The sequence below is a fragment of the Schistocerca americana genome, chromosome 2 (genome assembly GCF_021461395.2).
Source record: "Schistocerca americana isolate TAMUIC-IGC-003095 chromosome 2, iqSchAmer2.1, whole genome shotgun sequence".
Taxonomy (NCBI): Eukaryota; Metazoa; Arthropoda; class Insecta; order Orthoptera; family Acrididae; genus Schistocerca; species Schistocerca americana.
The window spans coordinates 279592479-279616819 of record NC_060120.1 but is presented as its reverse complement, the minus strand read 5'-3'; the positions used below and the strand labels follow the sequence as shown (position 1 = coordinate 279616819).

Below are 24341 nucleotides of genomic sequence, written 5' to 3'. Positions count from 1 at the left end.
GCCTGAGCCTCTGTTTCAGACCCTCCACTCGGCTCTGCACCAAAGGACCACAGTAAGTTCTATTGACGATGCAGCAGATGGTGAGCTCTGCCTTAATCTCAGAAGCAAGGCTGACAGTCTTTACCATTTCTGCTAGCCGCCTGAAAACAGAGAGAATCTCCTCCGATCCAAAGCGACACACATCTTTGGTACCGACATGAGTCACCACATGCCCTGCACTCTTCATGGCATCCGGAAGCACCCTTTCCACATCCAGAATGACTCCCCCCAGTACACACGGAGTGCACACTGGCTTCCTTCCCCTCGTTGGCAACCATGTTCCTAAGGAGCCCCATTATGCACCTAATGTTGGAGCTCCCAACTACCAGCAAACCCACCCTATGTGAATGCCCAGACCTTGCGGGCTGAGAAGCTTCCTCTGGAACACGGTGGATGACTACATCTGGCTTACAGACATCGTCAGCCACAGAAAACGCCCGAAACCTGTTCGTCAAACGAACCGGGAAGGCCCTACAATGTGCTGTGTTGCCTACTTTTGAAGAAAGCCTTTTGGCTAAAAGCTCACATTTAGCTGTCTTTTTGATGATCCTATTTGCAACTCAAGATCTCCTCTATATGGTGAATAACAATGTGTTCTTTTCATAATACTGTCATTATTCCATCCTGGATTTTCCATTGTTTCATTTTCTATGAAGAGTATTCCAAAAAAAAGTGCCATTTGGTGCCTATAAACAGAGTGTTTACAAATGATTTATCGAGTTCTGGACATTGGTATTTCTGAACGTATTACAAACAAAATAGTGATATATCTAAAAACAAAGATGATGTGACTTACCAAATGAAAGTGCTGGCAGGTCGACAGACACACAAACAAACACAAACATACACACAAAATTCAAGCTTTCGCAACAAACTGTTGCCTCATCAGGAAAGAGGGAAGGAGAGGGAAAGACGAAAGGAAGTGGGTTTTAAGGGAGAGGGTAAGGAGTCATTCCAATCCCGGGAGCGGAAAGACTTACCTTAGGGGGAAAAAAGACGGGTATACACTCGCACACACACACATATCCATCCACACATATACAGACACAAGCAGACATATTTGGTCTTTAAATATGTCTGCTTGTGTCTGTATATGTGTGGATGGATATGTGTGTGTGTGCGAGTGTATACCCGTCCTTTTTTCCCCCTAAGGTAAGTCTTTCCGCTCCCGGGATTGGAATGACTCCTTACCCTCTCCCTTAAAACCCACTTCCTTTCGTCTTTCCCTCTCCTTCCCTCTTTCCTGATGAGGCAACAGTTTGTTGCGAAAGCTTGAATTTTGTGTGTATGTTTGTGTTTGTTTGTGTGTCTGTCGACCTGCCAGCACTTTCATTTGGTAAGTCACATCATCTTTGTTTTTAGATATATATTTCCTACGTGGAATGTTTCCCTCTATTATAAACAAAATAGTGAATGATACATTGTATGGAAAGTACATTTTCAAGTTTCTTACAAATTTTCTAGGTGCTCTCCTCATGTTACAACAACAAACATCTACCGGTATGCAGTAGTCAAGTTCAACCGATACACATTTGAGCATGTCCCTATCAATGTACACCAGCACAGGAGTGATGTAATCCTGGAGTTCAGAGAATGTTGCAGGTGGAAGTGGTACATAAACATTGTCTTCAAGTAACTCCAAAGGAAAAAATCACAAACTGTAAAATCAGCAGATTATGGGGCAACCTGAAAAGTGCCAAAGCATCCTGAGGACAGTGTCCAATCTAGCAGTTTGGAAGTTCCTAGTTCAGACAGCAGCACACTATTCTATACCAATGAGGTGGAACTCTGTTTCATTGGAATATGAAGCTTGGGTAACAGCTACGTGTTTAGGAAAAAAGTAGTCATGTTTCACATTTAGGTATGTTGTACTCATCGCAGCTTTCCCCAGAAATAAGTAAGGCCTGTACACTTTGCTTCGTGAAACAGAAGTGAAGACATTCACCTTTGGAGAATTTCTTTCAATCTCCACTGCAACAGTGGGATTTGTCATACCCACTGTGCTGGTGTTGGGACAATTCACTTGACCATTTATCTGGAACATCCCTCTTATCACTGAAAATAAGTTAAGGTGCAAACCCATCATCTTCCAATGCTTCCTGGAAAATTTCAGAGGTGACTCACAGTGAAACCAGCAAAGACATAAACAAAACTTTACAATAAGCTTTTTTCCTTCATTATTAGTACACTTGTGTGGGCATTATGTATTTGATGCTATAAGACATCAAAACCCAATTAGTTATTTGTAAATATCCTATATATTCATTAGAAAATGATTTTACTGGATGTTTTAGTTTCCTACAAACCTACTTCACTTTTTTACATACTTGTTATTCACTTCTATGTAATTTTCATAATGTTGCATCAGACTCTTCAATCCATCTCCATAGAAGTTCTCTACCTAAGAATGACAAGGTTAGTCCTAAGGTTCATGTTATCCTGAAACTATTGCACATCAAAACATTGTTTCAAGTGTAACAAGAGGTAACAGTCATGGGGTGCAAGGCTGGTACTGTAGAATTGGTGACTGAAAGGTTTCTAACACAAACGCTGAATCTTAAGCATTTTGGCACCCAACTGGCACAGTAGTTGCTATAACCAAATTTTTCCATGAAAATTGAGTAAATAGTGTTGCGTTCAGCCAGAGCACAAATCATCATCACTCACTGGTCATATTGCAGTTATTGTTCATTTTCTGGGTGATTCAAGTCTGGATACAGGCCCAGCCAGTCCATTCTTCATCATGAACATTTTTAAAACCACTTTGAAAGTCTCAACAACACGCAACAATATTTCCATCACCCATTACGGCAAGTCCATAAACAGGGCACAACTCTTCATGAATTTGAACAGACAAAAATAAAATTACATCATGCAATTTGTGACCAGCTGGAGCAATGATGTTTGTAGTTATTTTTGTCAGTTTTTACTTGCATTCAAACCAGTACTGAATATAAACAATGACTTCTGTTGCTTCATAAATGTAATCTTATTCTGAGCTACCAACATTTTTTTATGCAAACAACCCTTAATTTTTGAAGGTGCCTGATACGTGAAACTTATTTAAATGGTATGATGTAATGATTACACACATACCTGAACAATGCCTTCAGGTTCTCAGGTAGCTCTGTCCTGCCAGCATATCCAGGATTCATGGTGACAAACATGCCAACTGTTGGCACAAGGGCTATTTCCTGGCCCATGAAGCTAAAAGTTTTTTTGGTGCCTTTTATGGCATCTAGTACGGATTTCACCTGCACTGCTACTACAGATAATACTTCCACTGAAATTCGGTTGAATTCATCAAAACATCCCCAAGCTCCAGTTTGTGCAAGGCCTTTGTAGATGTTGCCACATGACTGCATGGACACAGGAGGCAAAGTAGGTAAAACAACAAATTAAGTCGCAATTATATACAATATCTGTTACCACTGCTAGGAAATATGATAGGTTCTTAAACTCTCTCATAAGCTTACCTTGTAATCCATCTGTTCAGAGCAGTTGAACACATATACCATAACACCCATGGCCCTCCCTAGGTCTTTTGTGGTCTCTGTCTTCCCAGTACCAGCTGGTCCTGCTGGGGCTCCTCCCATTGTCAAATGCAAGGACTGCAGAAACAAAGTCTCAAATAACATGTTTTAAAACACAGTGAAGGAATGCATTTACTAGTATCCAAACAAATAGCTGACTTAATGATAATCTGCACATCCTACATTAAATGATATTACAAGAACATGAACCATTGGCTAATTTATCCAACTTTGTTGTCCTGAAGAAATTTTTTCGGCAGTGTTTACTGATTACTGTGGGGTGGTCCCTAACTACAAGAGGCACTCGAATGAAACCGAGACATGTGGAAAAAAAGTAAGTAAACTGTTTATTATTTCAAAAGTAATCACTATAACTATTAATACAACCCTACTGTTAGACAAAAAGGTCAATATCTTCATGGAGAAATGTTTTTGGTCGGCTACGGAACTGTGATTGTACCCAGGCAGGCACCTCTTCATTCAAGGCAAATCAATGGCTACAAATGTCTTTCTTCAGGGTTCCAAATATATGGCTATCACATAAGGACAGATGAGGACTGTATGGAGGATGTGTGAAGGTATCCCAGTGAAACTTCTGCAGTGTAGTCAAAGCAACTTTGGAAACATGTGGACAGTTTTCCAACATTTGAATTATTCTTGATTTGTGAATTTTGAGCTTAATGAAATTGTAGCATCAACTCTTTCCCCTTCAAAGGTGAGTGGCACTCAACATTATGAATTTTATTTTCCACTCTGATGTTGAGCCTCATACGATATGACTTTCCATAATCTCAAATCTGACTGTTCTAGGCATCAATGCTGTGTAGCACTGCCATCTAGGGAAACCTATTTTAACCTGGTGTGAAACTGTAGCAGATGTTTTGAAAGAAATGTTGTAATTATTACATTCAAGTTAGTAGGTGCAAAATGGCTAGTTCTTCACGCAGAATCCTTTCTGAGGAAGTGACTGTAAAGCTTTGGGAGGAATGTCTAAATGAACACAAGAACAGCAATGATTCTGATGATGACAGTGACTCTTCTGTAAAAAATTTAAGTGAAATGAATACAGAAACTGTCCACCCTGAAGAGATTCAAAAAATATCACACAATGAAAAATTGTGTATTGTCATTGTTATGTCATTATATTTTACTGAATGCAAACTTCTTTTTTTAATGTAATGTCCGTCAGTGGCCTCTTCAGTTCAACAAAGAGACTCACATAATTCTCAGTGGCACACTCGCCACCCAGGTGGCAGAGATTTAAATAAGAGCACATGGAGATTCCCTGTGGCTGCAGTATTAACAAAATAACTGTTTATAATAATTTGGTAAATTTTCTTTTTTCAGTATTAACATTTTCCAAATTTTTGAGAATGATATCCTGCTCTTCACATCTCTTCTGTGTTCCAGTCTTCAACATTCCCTAAATAGCCTTTTCTTTCTTATCAGACTGCCTTATTAAGCTATCATCAGTCAGAACTTCTGTCTTAGTGATTACTTTTTGATGCAGACTTTCATAAATTTTAACATATTCTATAAACCAAGGAGTTGTTAATGTTTTCATTTTAAAAATTAGTCTTTTTAGAGTTATAATAGAATTTTTAATGGCAGATGTGTTGTAGGAACTTGCCTTTGTGTTATCATGATATCTGATTTTGACAGCTTCTTTGGAATACACATCTTAAAATTTTCCAAGAAGGTTGAAGAGGTATTTGTTTGGGCTATTACTTTTGCCCAGGATTTACTGCTTACGATATTTGAAAAATTCATACAATTTTCCACAGAAAAACTTCTTTTATACATACAACATGCTTTTGTTTCTTTCCATGGCACTGAGAGGATCTTGAGGACAAGAGCACTGTGGTCAGATAACCCTAACATGTATTTGTTATTTCTACTTCAGTAGGTCCTGTATTTGAAAATATGTTATGTAATGGTTATTTGAGGTTCAAATGTGAAAAAATAGGTTAAAGCAACAAAAGAGATTTAAGAACTGATCTTTCAGCTTACTTTCACTCATAAGATTTACACTGATCTCCCCACACACAAATTAGCGCCCCTTTCAGTAAATAGAATGTTTTTGAGTTAGTACTCTGAAGAAACTTTGAAGCAAGTCAAATTCTTCCAGACTGCAAGAAATGACAATTAAATTAATTATAGGACAAGATCATAGAACATCAGACAGGCAAGTAAGTGCTTGACAAAACCCATAAGAGAAGGAGGGGACAAAATGAAATTCAATATGTGTTGAGAGAGTATGCGATAATACTTCAGTGATTACAAATTGAGTAGCATTTACAAAGAATTTGCCAGTATGAGTCCACTTATCAGTATAATGTTGTACCTTCTGTGGCTTGTATGCATGCACTAATTCAGTTAGTAAGGCTGTCTTAAAGCTATTGTATCCTCTCCTCAAGGAAAATGGCCAACAACTGTTGTAACTGGTCCTTGGTATCCTGGATACTAGCACTGGGGATGGAGGCGAGATCCGAGTTGGTTCCAGAAATGTTCTGCCGGGGTCAGACATAGGGATGCTGCTGGACAGAAAAGGACGTCAGCATCGTGCAGACATTTCATAAGAGACATGTGTACTGTGTAACAGACCATTTGTCATGCCAGTACAAAGACATGCATAATTTTTTAATTATGTTACATAATTCTTATAAAAAGGACAATTTGAGCAATGACATTTAATGTTATATGGAACTACAGCATCTTATGCACCACAGCAACTGTGGAAAAAATTTTAATACATTAGTGAGTGAGCAGCAAATAGCTGTGAGACCCTATATGTTCATAGCACTCCATGCTATTCTTGAAACTGAAAAATTCTTGTTCATCATAGTAAGAAAAAGGATTGCTCCCAGCACCTCCAGCCCTCCTCCTCTTTCTGTCATCGATTAAGAAATGTATATTGGTCAGCTAGGCAATTAAAGATTCTTATTGTTGGCCTCCCACCGTATTTAATGTTGGATTTTCCAAAGTTTTTTTAAGGGCTACAGTGTTATCAAGTGTAGAAAGCGTAACCTGGTTATTCACTGAGTGTTGCACAACAAATACGAGTACAAAATGATTTAAGATAGACTTTTTCACTGACCTTACCACTGAATACTGCCTGAACAGCTGGATTCCGAACAAACTGATTACCGATGAGAGCCTGCACATGGACCAGCTTTGTAAACTGAGAAATGTTCCACTGGCATAGTGATTATTTTCAAGATTAATCTTATTCTTTCTGATATCAGTAATCATGCCAATGAGGAACAAGCTACATAGCACACCCTTAGTCTCCAGCAGGTCATTGTCCTTTGCTGAATCTATTTCAAGTTTTAGATTACTCAAGAAGACTTTAGCTGCAGTGTCATTGACCCTCAAAGGATTAAGGCTACCAGATTATTTCTTTGAAGCTCTGCAAGATCTTCAGCATCATGTTGTACTGTCACACTAAGAAAGCAATTACTATTCAGCATCATTATGCGTGGAACAAACATTCCACACTCTATGAATTACTAGAAAAACTTTTATTCAGTATTTTGATTGAGAATTTTTATTGCTAGTGACATTTTCTATTCAAACCAAATAACAGTTATTTGCTGAGCTCTAAATGTATTTGCAGTAACCAAGTAAAACACAAAAGCGATCCAAGTAACACAAATATGGCTTCATCCATAAATCTTTTTTATGAATAAAGCCATAAACAATAATGGAAATAAGCCTCTTGTGACTCCAGATGTAACAAGACACACAACAACTGATGTGAGCAGTAAAAGCCGGAAGAACATAGAGAGTGTCAGTCAGTGCTACTCCAAGTATATATAGGCACAAATCACTGCAGATGGTGCAGAGGAGACTGCACCATTCCTCTCTGACTGCAGTTGACGTCCTTCAGAGGTAAAATGATGAACTGCCACTTTACCTCTGAAGATTTCTCCTGCAGTTGGAGAGGGAATGTTAGGAGGATGTTTTATACATTCATCAGGGCCTATTAGCCCGGAAGATTTAAGTGAGGCATTTCAATTAATAGTCATTCAGAAGTAGGAATCTTCTGAATTGGTGACTATGACAGGACTTTGGGAAAGATGGAATTTTGATGATTGAGGAGGATTATTTTGCCTTGAATGCACTTTTATATTACTTTCTACATACTGTAATTAATACATGTCTTGTAATTTGTTTCATGCATTACTGGGGAGCAGAGGTGCTATCACGGAACCAGAGCAGCCTCATCTAACACAAGCAAATTTCCTTCAGCAGCAGAAAAAGCAACAGCCAAGCACTTATTGTTATTCTTTGACTGAAGTACACCTGTACCAGTTTGCAGGCACTCTCTTACTATTAGTGTTAGTTTTGTTTAACTTCATAATTAGTAGGCTTAGTAGATTAGTGTGCTGTGTTCCACCAAAAGTGAAATTTTGTGCACATATGATTAAATGTGTACTGAATATAGTTTACACTTGTCAAGTGTCATTAACAGGGGAACTATTTATTTTGAAGTAGGGTCCTGTGTTATTGTAATGACTCACTATAAAATTTTTAAAATACTGCATGACAAGGAATCATATATACAATCAATTTCAGAGGTTTCTGGTGTAGGTGATTCATTGGTATCAACATAGATAATAATGGATCCATTCACTGAAATTCAATTGAAACTGTTTGCTACCAATCAATCTGAGATGTCAAAGGCCTAATCTGAAATGTCGACCATAGTATCAGATACAGAATAGGGTCACACACAATTGTCGACCACAGTGCCACATATTATTATTATTATTCTCATGTCAGAAATATACAGGTACATGTACATATATTTTACACAGTTATGATTTAATTACTTTTGACCAAAACTTGGCCACTTCCAGTGCATTTTCTGTTGAAAATAATCTTCTGTACAGGAGACTGGGCACAATCGACACCGAAGCATGTGCCGAACTGTTTGTTCTTCTCCACAGGCATACTGAATATCATTTGGATTAGTGTATCCCCACCCGATCTTGCCAAGTCAACTTTTGATCTTCCAAATCCAGATCTCTGTCTATTCAGGGACTTCCAAGTTGTCCATTCCCCATCATGGCCTGAAGGTAAAGCTTCAACAGCTCTTTTCCAACAAGGGGGAAGGTAGGTAATAGCCCACCATAGTATTAACCTAGTTTTTTCAGCAGTGGTTCTAAGTTCCTCTGATGTCCTAAGGAAACTCTTCTATGACTTCAGTCACTGTGGATGTGGTTCACGCCCAGACAGAGGATGGGTAATGTCCTGTTACGCTACCTTTCTTTCCTTGTTCGCAGCTATCTCTCTTCGAACAGGTGGTGGTGCTATTCCTGCGAGGTGGTAAAGCCATTTGACTGGAGCGGATTTCAAGCAACATGCTATAATTCTGCAGGTTTCGTTGAGAGCTACATCCACCTGTTTGACATGAGTTGCATAAGGGCCGATTTTGTACAAAATTAGATGACTGGACTATGTAAGGAGACGCATAGAAGATGCTATATCAAATTTGTCAGTCACTGATTTACCAATAAATTATCAATTTAAGCAGCAAAAAATCAAGGAGGCTAAAGAAAAGCTCAGTTCAGATTTTGTTCAATGGAGAGGTCACATTGCTCAGTTGGTCGAAAGAAAATGTGTTGCAGGACTTAGAGGAGTTCCAAGGGCATTCTCACTCCAAAAGATTGTATAAACAGTATGGATGAGAAATCGTTGAAACACCACCAGTTTCAGCTCTTTTTTTTTTCCATCAGATAAAAGGACAGCAAACCCGGTTTTTTTTTATAAGAGGTTTCAGACGAGTATTGCCAAGAGCATGGATCAAGATCTAAATAATTAGTTATGTCACAGGCTACTTCCAAGGGGGTGACTTTTTGTGGCCCACTAACATGATGGATGTCTGTGAAACATACAAAGAGTTAGTGGAAAAAATTCTTGCAAAATACACGACAAGAGATGTACAGGAGTGATTACGAAAAGAAGGTACTTAATCCCGAGCCATTCTTATACTGAAAAGGTAATTTGAGGGAGAATTTTGAAAAATATATGAACAAAGCATGACACTGGGAAGAACCAATTACGCACAAAGATCTGTTAAGGATATTGAAAGCCAAATTACCATTTGAAATCAAGACAGAAACTTATACATGTGAATGAAGAAAGTGTAAAAGACTTTAGGTCCATACTTGATTCCACAAACTTAATTCAAGATTATTTTAAGTCCCAAGATGTGGAAAATAATGAAAAATCACTAGGTCCAAGCAATCTGAAAGGATGAGCATATAACCAGAACAATCATCCATATAATAATAACAATTACAATGGGAACAGACCAATTAGTTACAAAATAGTAAACAGAATGGCAATGGATCATGCCTCCAACCAAATCAAGGGAGAAACAATCAATCGGAGAGAAGGTTTAACTCATTTTATGATAACAATACAAACCAGAATCAACAACATTGGACTCTATCCATAATTTGGAGCCACGATCCCAGAACAGTCATCAGAACTGGAGGGAACCAACAACTGGTTGAAGATTACAGATGAACTCTGTGCAGAAGTCAATGAATGCAACAAGGTATATAAAATGGTACCAATTTCTGCAGTTAAGGCATGGCAGAAGGAATTCCTCACAATATTATGTTGGATACCAGGGCATCAGTAAATGTGATCACTGGAACTTTCTTCAGTAAACTATCGCAAATGAAGAATTTGCCAACATATCTAGTGAGTAACTGCTGGATAGTTGGTGCAGTGAGCAGTCGGGCCCACCCAGTAAAATTACAGATGATGCTGCCTGTCAGAATGGAAAATGTAGCTTTTAATTGCCCATTCCTAAAAATAAATAAGGTCATCATCAGTAGTATACTGGGTGCTCCCTGCCGCTGTTGGATAAGCAGCTGCCAGCAGAAAGTCGCATACTCCTAGCTCACTTATTTGTTACATAGTTCAATTCTTAATTTATTTGTGTGTTTTTGGTACTTGCATTGTTTAATTCATAAATTTCGGGTGTATTATAGTATTTGAGAGTTGTAGCATCGCATTTTAGTACCTGAATAGTGTAAAATCGCGTAGTCTCCTTCCACTGCCGAGCAGTGTGTCAGCAGTGCGCTAGTAGCAGCATTACTGCATTTACTAGGCAATCTTGTATTTTAATAACCGTTTAAATTTTATGTCGATTTGTTTGTGCTCTCTGTAGATTAGTTCGTTCTTTGCACCACAGTTTTTAGCATGGATAGGGACTGCAACTGCTGTGTTCAGATGCAGGCTGAGTTGGCATCCCTTCGCTCCGAGCTTCAGGCAGTGTTGACTTCGGTCACACAGCTTGAGGCTGTTGCCAATGGGCATCACTGTGGGGGTCCGGATGGGGGTTTGTCGGGGACGGCCAGCTCGTTCCACACATCCCCCGATCAGACTACGACGGTGGCTGCCCAGGATACTGCCCACATTGAGGCTGATCCCTCACCTGTGGTAGAGTGGGAGGTCGTCTCGAGGTGTGGCAGGGGGCAAAGGACATTCCGGAGGGCTGAACGGAAGGCCTCTCCAGTTTGTCTGGTGAACTGGTTTCAGGCTCTGTCTCAGGCTGATACTGATCTTCGGCTGGACATGGCTGCTTGTCCTGTTCCAGAGGTTGCCCTCAGTCTGCAAGATATGGGCGGTCGCAGAGGGTGGGCTTACTGGTAGTTGGGAGCTCCAACGTCAGGCGCGTAATGGGGCCCCTTAGGGATATGGCAGCAAGAGAGAGGAAGAAAACCAATGTGCACTCTGTGTGCATACGGGGGGGAGTCATTCCAGATGTGGAAAGGGTCCTTCTGGATGCCATGAAGGGTACAGGGTCCACCCATCTGTAGGTCGTCGCTCATGTCGGCACCAATGATGTGTGTCGTTATGGATCGGAGGAAATTCTCTATGGCTTCCGGCGGCTATCTGATTTGGTGAAGACTGCCAGTCTCGCTAGCGGGATGAAAGCAGAGCTCACCATCTGCAGCATCGTCGACAGGACTGACTGCGGACCTTTGGTACAGAGCCGAGTGGAGGGTCTGTATCAGAGGCTGAGACGGTTCTGCGACCGTGTGGGCTGCAGATTCCTGGACTTGCGCCATAGGGTGGTGGGATTTCGGGTTCCGCTGGATAGGTCAGGAGTCCACTACACGTAGCAAGCGGCTACATGGGTAGCAGGGGTTGTGTGGCATGGACTGGGTAGTTTTTTAGGTTAGATGGCCTCAGGCAAGTACAGAAAGGGCAACAGCCTCAATGGGTGCAGGGCAAAGTCAGGACATGAGGGGACCAAGCAGCAATCGGTATTGTAATTGTAAACTGTCGAAGCTGCATTGGTAAAGTACCGGAACTTCAAGTGCTGATAGAAAGCACCGAAGCTGAAATCGTTATAGGTACAGAAAGCTGGCTGAAGCCAGAGATAAATTCTGCCAAAATTTTTACGAAGGCACAGACAGTGTTTAGAAAGGATAGATTGCATGCAACCGGTGGTGGCGTGTTTGTCGCTGTTAGTAGTAGTTTATCCTGTAGTGAAGTAGAAGTGGATAGTTCCTGTGAATTATTATGGGTGGAGGTTACACTCAACAACCGAGCTAGGTTAATAATTGTCTCCTTTTACCGACCTCCCGACTCAGCAGCATTAGTGGCAGAACAAACTGAGAGAAAATTTGGAATACATTTCACATAAATTTTCTCAGCATGTTATAGTCTTAGGTGGAGATTTCAATTTACCAGATACAGACTGGGACACTCAGATGTTTAGGACGGGTGGTGGGCTAGGACACTCAGATGTTTAGGACGGGTGGTGGGGACAGAGCATCGAGTGACATTATACTGAGTGCACTATCCGAAAATTACCTCGAGCAATTAAACAGAGAACCGACTCGTGTAGATAACATCTTGGACCTACTGATAACAAACAGACCCGAACTTTTCGGCTCTGTAAGTGCAGAACAGGGAATCAGTGATCATAAGGCTGTTGCAGCATCCCTGAATATGGAAGTTAATAGGAATATAAAAAAAGGGAGGAAGGTTTATCTGTTTAGCAAGAGTAATAGAAGGCAATCAGACTACCTAACAGGTCAAAACGAAAATTTCTGTTCCGACACTGACAATGTTGAGTATTTATGGAAAAAGTTCAAGGCAATCGTAAAATGCGTTTTAGACAGGTACGTGCCGAGTAAAACTGTGAGGGACGGGAAAAACCCACCGTGGTTCAACAACAAAGTTAGGAAACTATTGCAAAAGCAAAGAGAGCTTCACTCCAAGTTTAAACGCAGCCAAAACCTAACAGACAAACAGAAGCTAAACGATGTCAAAGTTAGCATAAGGAGGGCTATGCGTGAAGCGTTCAGTGAATTCGTAAGTAAAATTCTATATACCGACTTGACAGAAAATCCTAGGAAGTTCTGGTCTTACGTTAAATCAGTAAGTGGCTCAAAACAGCATATCCAGACACTCCGGGATGATGACGGCATTGAAACAGAGGATGACACGCGTAAAGCTGAAATACTAAACACCTTTTTCCAAAGCTGTTTCACAGAGGAAGACTGCACTGCAGTTCCTTCTCTAAATCCTCGCACAAACGAAAAAATGGCTGACATCGAAATAAGTGTCCAAGGAATAGAAAAGCAACTGGAATCACTCAACAGAGGAAAGTCCACTGGACATGACGGGATACCGATTCGATTCTACACAGAGTATGCGAAAGAACTTGCCCCCTTCTAACAGCCGTGTACCGCAAGGCTCTAGAGGAACAGAAGGTTCCAAATGATTGGAAAAGAGCACAGGTAGTCCCAGTCTTCAAGAAGGGTCGTCGAGCAGATGCGCAAAACTATAGACCTGTATCTCTGACATTGATCTGTTGTAGAATTTTAGAACATGTTTTTTGCTCGAGTATCATGTCGTTTTTGGAAACCCAGAATCTACTCTGTAGGAATCAACATGGATTCCGGAAACAGCGATCGTGTGAGACCCAACTCACTTTATTTGTTCATGAGACCCAGAAAATATTAGATACAGGCTCCCAGGTAGATGCTATTTTCCCTGACTTCCGGAAGGCATTCGATACAGTTCAGCACTGTCGCCTGATAAACAAAGTAAGAGCCTACGGAATACCAGACCAGCAGTGTGGCTGGAATGAAGAGTTTTTAGCAAACAGAACACAGCATGTTGTTATCACTGGAGAGATGTCTACAGACGTTAAAGTAACCTCTGGAGTGCCACAGGGGAGTGTTATGGGACCATTGCTTTTCACAATATATATAAATGACCTAGTAGATAGTGTCGGAAGTTCCATGCGGCTTTTCGCGGATGATGCTGTAGTATACAGAGAAGTTGCAGCATTAGAAAATTGTAGCGAAATGCAGGAAGATCTGCAGCAAATAGGTACTTGGTGCAGGGAGTGGCAACTGACCCCTAACATAGACAAATGTAAAGTGTTACGAATACATAGAAAGAAGGATTCTTTATTGTATGATTATATGATAGTGGAACAAACACTGGTAGCAGTTACTTCTGTAAAATATCTGGGAGTATGCGTGCGGAACAATTTGAAGTGGAATGATCATATAAAATTAATTGTTGGTAAGGCGGGTACCAGGTTGAGATTCATTGAGAGAGTCCTTAGAAAATGTAGTCCACCAACAAAGGATGTGGCTGACAAAACGCTCGTTCGACCTATACTTGAGTATTGCTCATTCAGTGTGGGATCTGTACCAGATCGAGTTGACGGAGGAGATACAGAAGATCCAAAGAAGAGCGGCGCGTTTCGTCACAGGGTTATTTGGTAACCATGATAGCATTATGGAGATGTTTAGCAAACTCAAGTGGCAGACTCTGCAAGAGAGACGCTCTGCATCGCGGTGTAGCTTGCTCGCCAGGTTTCGAGAGGATGCGTTTCTGGATGAGGTATCGGATATATTGCTTCCCCCTACTTATACCTCCCAAGGAGATCACAAATGTAAAATTAGAGAGATTCGAGCATGCACGGAGGCTTTCAGACAGTCATTCTTCCCGCAAACCATACGCGACTGGAACAGAAAAGGGAGGTAATGACAGTGGCACGTAAAGTGCCCTCCGCCACACACCGTTGGGTGGCTTGCGGAGTATAAATGTAGATGTAGATGTAGATGGATTGAATGTGATTCATGGGAAGGACTGTAAATTAGACTTCTCAGCAGAAAAATTAAATATGAAGACTGACAGAACTGACAAACAACTAGACCTTTTACACATGGAGTGAAGAGCGATACATCCAATGATAATGAATTATGGAGACCAGCAGCTGACAAAATCCAAAGGAAACGGAACTAGCAGACTGGGAAGTTAATTTACTAGAGAAAGTCTAAAGGAAGTTACAAGAACCAAATCATCTTACCCCTGAACAGAAGAGTAAATTAGCCAATTTACTTAACCATTGCTGTAGAGTTTTCTGAGAGAAATCTGGTAATATTACACACTACACCTGTAATTTGGAAGTATTCCCACATAATATCTACTATCCCATACCAATGAAGCAGAAACAAGCTGCGGAGGATGAGATAAACAAAACAATAGCGTGGGATGTAATCAAGCCTTCGAACAGCTCACACTGCAACTTGCTTTAATCAAGCCTTCGAACAGCTCATACTGAAATTTGCTCCAAGTCATACCAAAAGCTAGCAGGAAGGTCTGATTTGTCCTTAATGCCAGGTTATCAATACTATCACAGTTCCAGTTACAATGCACCCAGAAACCATAGACACAGTCATCTAAAAAGTTCAATGGTATAAAGTACTTATCTGGCATAGATACACTACGCGATGAAAAGTATCCGGACACATGGCTGAAAATGACTTACAAGTCCGTGGTGCCCTCCATCCTTTATGCTGGAATTCAATACAGCATTGGCCCACCCTTAGCCTTCATGACAGCTTCCACTCTCATAGACATACATTCGATCAGGTGCTGGAAGGTTTCTTGGGGAATGGCAGCCCATTCTTCACAGAGTGCTGCACTGAGGAGAGGTATCGATGTTGGTCGGTGAGGCCTAGCACAAAGTTGGCATTCCAAAACATCCCAAAGGTGTTATGCAGGATTCAGATCAGGACTCTGTGCAGGCCAGTCCATCACAGGGATGTTATTGTCATGTAACCACTCCACCACAGGCCATGCATTATGAAGAGGTGTCGATTGTGTTAAATGATGCAATCGCCATCCCTGAATTGCTCTTCAACAGTGGGAAGCAAGCAGGTGCTTAAAACAGCAACGTAGGCCTGTGCTGTGATCGTCCACACAAAAAAACAAGTTATGCAAGCCCCCTCTATGAAAATCACGACCACACCATAACACCTCTGCCTCCGAATTTTACTGTTGGCAGATGATGTTCACTGGGCATTTGCCATACCCACACCCTGCAATCAGATCTCCACATTGTGTTGTGTACCATGATTCGTCACTCCACACTATGTTTTTCCACTGTTCAATCATCCAATGTCTATGCTTCTTACACCAGGCGAGGTGTCATTGGGTATTTACCAGCGTGATGTGTGGCTTACGAGCAGCTGTTCGACCATGAAATCCAAGTTTTCTCACCTCCTGCCTAACTGTCATAGTACTTGCAGTGGATCCTGGTGTAGTTTGGAATTCCTGTGTGATGGTCTGGATAGATGTCTGCCTATTACACATCGGCAGTCTCTTGTCAGTCAACAGACGACGACAGCCTGTACGCTTTAGTGCTGTACGTGTCCCTCCATGTATCCACCACACTATCGCATCAGAAACAGTGGACCTAGGGATGTTTTGGAGTGTGGAAATCTTGTGTACGGGCGTATGACACATGTGACACCCAATCACCTGACCACGTTCAAAGTCTGTGAGTTCCATGGAGCACCCCATTCTGCTCTCTAGTGAAGTCTAATGACTACTGAGGTTGCTGATATGGTGTACCTGAAGTAGGTGGCAGCACAATGCCCTAATATGAAAAATGTATGTTTTTAGGGTTGTCTGAATACTTTTGATCACATAGTGTATGTGCCCTTCCTACTTGCAAGTAAGCCTGGGACAGTCTTCATGAAAATACACCACCTTCTTATATGCCAGATGCAGTTATCAATTTAAAGTTATGCTGTTTGGACTTAATATGAGTTCAGGTATGTTTATTTTGGTACTGGACTATGTTCTAGAGCCATCACTACAAAACTGCTTGACACTGTTTGTCGCTCTTTTAATTGCCACATCAATAAGGGAAGAACATCGGTAACTTATAGGCAAGGTGCTAGATACGTTTCAAAAAGCTGAAGTCACAGACAGTTTCCAGAATTCCCATTCTGGGCTTGAAAGGATTAAGTTTCTCAGATTTATGTTAGATTCCAAAGATATTTTACACGATGCAGAAAAGGGAAGGGCAATCAAGAATTTTCCATCACCTAGGACCAAGAAGTAACTAAAAGGATTCCCAGGGCTTGCATCATTTTTCCGCATTTCTGTTGTGCCTATCTGCAACTCAGCATCTCTGCTATATGGTGAGTGTTAACCATCCTTTTCATAACACTGTCATTATTCCACCCTGGACTTTCCATTGTTTAAAACATGGAAAGACATATACAAACTGCAAGGATACATGTAAAAATTTGGAAATTTTCTTGGAAATATTCTCACATTATTTCAATATTTCTTTCCAGTAAAAAAATCAACACTAATAAAAGAAATTTTCTTGGCTTACAACAGGCATTAAAATATCTTGTGCTGAAAAGAGAAGACCTAATGAAATTTCAAAAACACAAAATGTTACTAGAGAATTTCTGGTTTATTTCAAGAATTATAAGAGAGTGCTTCACAAAGTCATAAAAGGAGCTAAAAAATGGCAAATGATCACCACACAATAACAGCTGGGAGCAAAATGAAAGCCACGTGAAAGACAATCAAATAGCAAGTAGGAAATGAGCCCCCCCCCCCCTCCTCCCCCATATGTAAATTGCCATCTAGACAAAATGCCAAACAAATTACAAACACAGAAAAAGTAGCTAGTGCTTTTAATACATACTTTTCAAATATTAGTGAACAAATACTCTGTGATATGAAGTCTTCCAGTAAAAACTCTACCAGGTCACCAACAAATCCAAACAGAAACCCTGACCCCCTGTTTCTTCCCCCAACTAACCCTAAACAAATTATACTAACAATTAGTTAGTTAAAAACAAAATCTTCAACAGGTATGGACGAAATTCCAGATATGTCATTAAAAATGCAGGTAACCTCATTCCAGTACCATTAACCCACCTTTTCTACAGTACTGTCACAACTGTAATCTTTCCTTCCTGCTTAAAGATAGCAAAACTTAAGCCACTGTTCAAAAAAGGTAAGGAAGGAGACGTAGCCATCTATAGCCCTATTGCTTTGCTATTTGTATTTTTGAAAATACTAGAAAAACTTTTTAATAAAAGGTTTCTAGAGTTTCTAGAAAAGTGTAATGTATTATCCACAGCCAAACGTGGTTTCCAGAAAGGCTGACCAACAGAAACAGGAATATTTGAATTTCTGAATCAAGTGCTCCAAAAAATTGATAGTGGAGAAAATTAACTGGCATATGGCCTTTGAAATCATAGAACAATGCAGAAACTTGATAGTATACCTAACAACTGGCTTGGGCCATATCTTACAGGCTGCAAGCAGGTAATAGAAATACAATTTCAATAAACTCTATTTTGATTACGAGGAAGTAAAGTATGGCACACTGCAGGGGCTCAGTACTAGGCTCCTCCTATTTATGATATTACAAATGACGTAGCATTATCCAAACTTTGTCATAGCAGTATCCAGTTTGTACAGGGTGGAGGAGAGGAAAAGTACATTTTTTGAACCGCTAGTATGTGGCAACAAGAGGGGGTATTGACCTTGAATGAATGTTGGCAGACTGCCCATACAATGCAGTTTCAGTCGCTATGGAGCACTGGAGCACAGAGCATTGTGAGTTCATTGTCGAGCAGTACTATAGAAACAATGATTCCATAGCCACTGTGCAATGGCTTTTCTGTCAACATTTTATTTTAGAGTTGGATGTCGAGGTGCAATGCCAGACCGAAATACTGTACTACGATGGACTGCAGCATTTAGAAGTACTGGATCTGTGATGAAAATGAAACCACCTGGTCTTCCCCATTCAGTTCATACTCCAGAAAATGTAGACCGAATGAGAACGGCAGTTCTTGCTAGTCCGAAACTATCAGCTAGATGACAGGCTGTAGTGCTGGGTATGTTACGTTATTCACTTCACCGCATCTTACATGATGATCTTAAGTTTCACCCGTACAAGATAATGATCATCCAGCAGCTTAGTGAAGGGGATTTTGTGCAGCACAGAGAGTTTTGTTGCATAATGGACTAAATTTTTATGGAAGATGCAGATGTGCTGTACTGTATATGTAAGATTTACTGGACCACATAAATACAAATACAAAACATACTCCTTTGTAGATAGATTGCATTTACCTAGCAGCCTACTACTGAACCACAGTCTGTCATTTGCTTTGCCTATGACTGAACCTATGTGACCACTTCCTTTCATATCCCTACATAATGCTGTGCCCTGGTCTTTGTTTGACTGATAAGTTTCAGCTGTCACTCACTGATATTGTAATCATAACAAACTAAATTCTTTGTTTAGGAAGTGCATGATTTTATATTTGTGAATGTTTAAAGCAGGTTCCTAATTTTTGCACCACTTTAAAATCTTGTCAAGAGCTAATTGAGTATTTATGCAGTTTCTACCAGGCACAAATGCATTGTAAACAAATGCATAATCTGCAAAAAAGTTGGAGATCACTATTAACATTGTCTGCAAGGACTGGTCCATTGTTTCAAGATGGTGTCCAATACAGTGGCATGTAGTGACCGAATGAGTAAAAGTTACAGTTCTGCTGTAAAAAAAAGGAATTTGTGGTAACTGTAATAATGAAATCATGGAGCTATATGAATCCACCTCAGATTTAAAACTTATTGTGGATATTATAAGATGTGATATTTCACATACAAGAAATAAAAATTCTGAGCTGTAGAAACTGCATCATGTTCCAAGTTACAAAACAAAGTAAAATGCAAAATGGGAAGCAAAAATGGACGAAAGGTGGAAAGGAAGCGCCATACAGGTATCGAACTTAGCAAAAGAAACAATTTCTATGATAAAAATAGATGTAGTGTACCATCAACAAGTAGTAATCATTCCAAGACTGATGACGAGCTTCTTAATCAGTGTGTGAATAAAAAAAGAACAAACCAGTCCATGAAAGAAGAATTCAACAGAATTTGATCTCCAATGAAGAAAGATAGTAAACTTATAGAATGAACTGGAAAAACAACACTTAATAAGGTTAATAAATGCTGTAAATACCATGAAGGTAACAAAACTATACTAGGAAATGCACAGTGAAGTGCAATGCCTTTTCGCTTACTAACTGCCACTGAAGAAAGTTAGCTATACTTTGAAAGCATAAACCATAAAATCTCAGTTACCAGTGTGGTGAAGCCTGGAGTGAGGATGAAACACATTGTAGCAGACACAGGTTTAGAAGGCAAAATGATCTTGTCAACAGTATAACAGGTGCAAGCGATGTGGCATGTAATGAAGCAAATATTTGTGTTGGAGGACTGACTAAATTTCTAGAACAAAACAAACTGAAAAACACTGTTGTTGCTGCCATTCTATATTGGCATGATTTAAAATACAACTCAAATGTCAACAGAGAGATAAAAAAACTAAATTCAAGAATTAAATTATTATGGTCAGGATACGAAAAAAAGTTTGGGTCTGGATATATGTACATTAGATAAAACATGCATACTAAACATGAATTACATTTGAATTATGAGGGTAAGCATTTCTGCATGATAAATTAAGCAAAATGATTACACAAAAGATCAAACTGAGTAGAATACTGTATGAAAACAGTGTTGTTTGTGAGTGAACATGAAGCCCCTTTTTTAGGGCAAAGCTGCTTTCAATGTGCACACAACAAGGCAAGACATCATCTGATGGACCACAGAAGACAGAAAGTGTGAAATAATGTTCTAGAGAGTCAAGTATATCACTAACAAGTTGACGAACTCCTAGGAAAGAGTAAACCATACCTACACACGGTGTTTTTTTCCACTGTGTACAAACTCTTGGGCTTGATCAATGAGAGAATACAGAACAAAAAAGGTCTAATGAACTTATGTCCAGAAATTCATGTTTTCCATGATAGAGACCATTTATTCGATCATACTTTGATACTGAGACTGTGTTCCAATACACACTGTGCCATGCAGCCACAGTTATAGTATGCATGGCTTCCTCCCAGAGGATGGTACTGTTCCTCATATGTCATGCCCTAGCACCCTCTCCTGTCATGCCCTAGCAACCTTTCCTGTCATGCCTCAGCATACTTTCCTGTTATAGTAATTGGTAATATGGGGTCCGATTCACTTCTCTTGCTGACTCAACTTATAGTGGATGTGCTGCAGTGCTGAACAAAATGGTTCTGTATTCAAACTGAGAGCTTGCTGACATGGTGTTTACTTACGGAAAGGCAAATGGCAAGGGTGGTGGGCAGCAAGGTTGTATCAGGAGACCTATCCCCACTGACAATAATGACAGCAGTCAATGTTTGCATCAGTGTTCCACTGTGTGTCTGGGACAGGGTCGTTTCAGGAAGCAGGAAACTGTGAAGAACATAACCAAAATGTTCGGACATCAGACTTGGAGGGAAATGTGATTAACATTGTGGAAGGCAACTGCCATATCAGTACCATGCCGTTGGCCCGCCAGAATAGGCTAAGCTAGATGACCACATGGCACATTCTCCATGACAATTGTTACCACTCTTACCACTTACAGCTTATGCAGGGCTTACTAGCAACAGACTTCCCACATCAGGAATAGTTTTGTCACTGATTTCTTCACCAGGCAACCATGATTCTGGGATTTGTGTTATCTATCCTATTCACAGTAAGGCCATCTTTATGCAGAGTGGTATCTTCAACTTTCATAACAGTCATCTGTGGGATAGTATGCAGGACCCCCATGGTAAGGTGACAGCAAATCATCAGCATCAGTGCAGTTGGAATGTGTAGGTCGGGATAATTGGTGACTGTATTTTGTAACCAGTCTTTCTTCCATATTGCCTGACATGCCAGAATTATCAGCATTTCTTGTGGGTGACTTTGCCTCCCCTGCTGGAAGAAGTGCCATTGAAGTTTCAAAGGATTATGTGGCTCGTACATGATGGCGCTCCAGCCCACTTCGCCATTAACATCCAAACGTATCTCAATTGTATCTTCCCTGGTCGATGGATCAGACGAGGACAGTCCACCTGCATGACTTGCTTGCTGCTCCTTCCCGCATCTCAACCCCTGCGATTTCTGGATATAGGGCCATCTAAAAACTATCATGTATTCAGAGCACATTCCACTGTGATATAAAGACACTGGGGCATGCTGTCTTCGACACTGGTCGGATGCAGCCTGGCCGATGTGAACGTGTGAGACAGAACATGCTTCAGTGTGTACAGGCATGCATTGAGGCACACGGAAACAATTTTCAACACGTACTGAAACTGTGGCTGCATGGTACAGCACACATTAGACCGCAGTCTCTGTAACAATTTATGATTTAATAAATGGTCTCTAGCATGGAAATCATGCCTCTCTGTACATGAGTTCATTAGGCATTTTTTGTTCCATGTTGTTGCTGTTATGGTCTTCAGTCCAGAGACTGGTTTGATGCAGCCCTCCATGCTACTCTAGACTGTACAAGCTTTTTCATGTCCAAGTACCTACTGCAACCTACATCCTTCTGAATCTGCTTAGTCTATTCATCTCTTGGTCTTCCTCTATGTTTTTTACCCTCCACACTGCCCTTCAGTACTAAATTGGTGATCTCTTGATGCCTCAGAACTACCAACTGACCCCTTCTTCTAGTCAAGTTGTGCCACAAATTCCTCTTCTCCCCAATTCTATTCAGTACCTGTTCATTAGTTACATGATCTACCAATATAATCTTCAGCCTTCTTCTGCAGCACCACATTTCAAAAGCTTTTATTCTCTTTTTGTCTAAAATATTTATTGTCCATGTTTCACATCCATAAATGGCTACACTCCATACAAATACTTTTAGAAAAGACTTTCTGCTACTTAAATCTGTACTCTATGTTAACAAATTTCTCTTCTTCAGAAATGCTTTTCTTGCCATTTCCAGTCTACATTTTATATCCTCTCTACTTCAACCATCATCAGTTATTTAGCTCCCCAAATAGCAAAACTCCTTTACTACTTTAAGTGTCTCATTTCCTAATCTAATTCCCTCAGCATCACCCGACTTAATTTGACTACATTCCATTATCCTCGTTGTGCTTTTGTTTATGTGCATCTTATATCCTCCTTTCAAGACATTGTCCATTCTGTTCAACTGCTCTTCCAAGTCCTTTGCCGCCTCTGACAGAATTACAATGCCATTGGCAAACCTCAATGTTTTTATTTCTTCTCCATGGATTTTAATTTCTACTCCAAATTTTTCTTTCGTTCCCTTTATTGCTTACTCAGTACACAGATGGAACAACATTGGGGATAGGCTACAACCCTGTCTTACTCCTTTCCCAAGCACTGCTTCCCTTTCATGCCCCTCGACTCTTATAACTGCCATCTGGTTTCTGTACAAATTGTAAACAGTCTTTCGCTCCCTGTATTTAACCCCTGCCACCTTCAGAATTTGAAAGAGAGTATTCCAGTCAACATTGTCAAAAGTTTTCTCCAAGTCTACAAATGCTAGAAACGTAGGTTTGCATTTCCTTACCCTATCTCCTAAGATAAGTCATAGGGTCAGTATTGTGTTCCAAACTGATCTTCTCCAAGGTCAGCTCTTACAAGTTTTTCCATTTGCCTCTAAAGAATTCATGTCAGTATTTTGCAGCTGTGACTTATTAAGCTGATAGTTCGGTAATTTTCACACCTGTCAACAACTGCTTTCTTTGGGATTGGAATTATTACATTCTTCTTGAAGTCTGAGGGTATTTTGCCTGTCTCATACATCTTGCTCACCAGATGGTAGAGTTTTGTCAGGGCTAGCTCTCCCAAGTCTATCAGTAGTTCTAACAGAATGTTGTCTACTCCTGGGGCCTTGTTTCGACTTAGGTCTTTCAGTGCTCTGTCAAATTCTTCATGCAGTATTATAGCTTCCATTTCATCTTCATCTACGTCCTTTTCCATTTCCATAATATATCCCTCAAGTACATCACCCTTGTACAGACCCTCTATACAGTCATTCCACCTTTATGCTTTACCTTTTTTGCGTAGAACAGGTTTTCCATCTGAGTTCTTTATATTCATACATGTGGTTGTCTTTTCTCCAAAGGTCTGTTTAATTTTCCTGTTGGCAGTATCTATCTTACCCCTTGTGATATATGCCTCTGCATCCTTACATTTGTCCTCTAGCCATTCTTCATTAGCTATTTTGCTCTTTCTATTGATCTCATTTTTGAGACATTTGTATTCCTTTTTGGCTGCTTCATTTGGTGCATTTTTATATTTTCTCTTTTCATCAATTACATTCAGTATCTCTTCTGTTACACAAGGATTTCTATTAGCCCTTGTCTTTTTACTTACTTGATCCTCTGCTGCCTTCACTATTTCATCTCTCAAAGCTAACAATTCTTCTTCTACTGTATTTCTTTCCCTGTTCCTGTCGATCGTTCCCTAATGCTCTCTCTGAAACTCTCTACAACCTCTGGTTCTTTCAGTTTATCCAGGACCCATCTCCTTAAATTCCCACCT

At 40.2% G+C, this 24341-nt stretch overlaps 1 protein-coding gene across 1 annotated transcript in view; it reads right to left on the bottom strand.

Moving 5' to 3' along the window:
- LOC124593960 (dynein beta chain, ciliary-like) overlaps positions 1 to 24341 on the bottom strand; it is a 746507-nt gene that overhangs the window by 170381 nt on the left and 551785 nt on the right. Inside the window, exons 35-36 of the mRNA XM_047132308.1 lie at positions 3516 to 3650; positions 3136 to 3398 (exon numbers count right to left, since the gene is read on the bottom strand). Of these exons, the coding sequence (XP_046988264.1) occupies positions 3136 to 3398; positions 3516 to 3650 (398 nt within the window). The remainder of the gene's footprint in view (positions 1 to 3135; positions 3399 to 3515; positions 3651 to 24341) is intronic.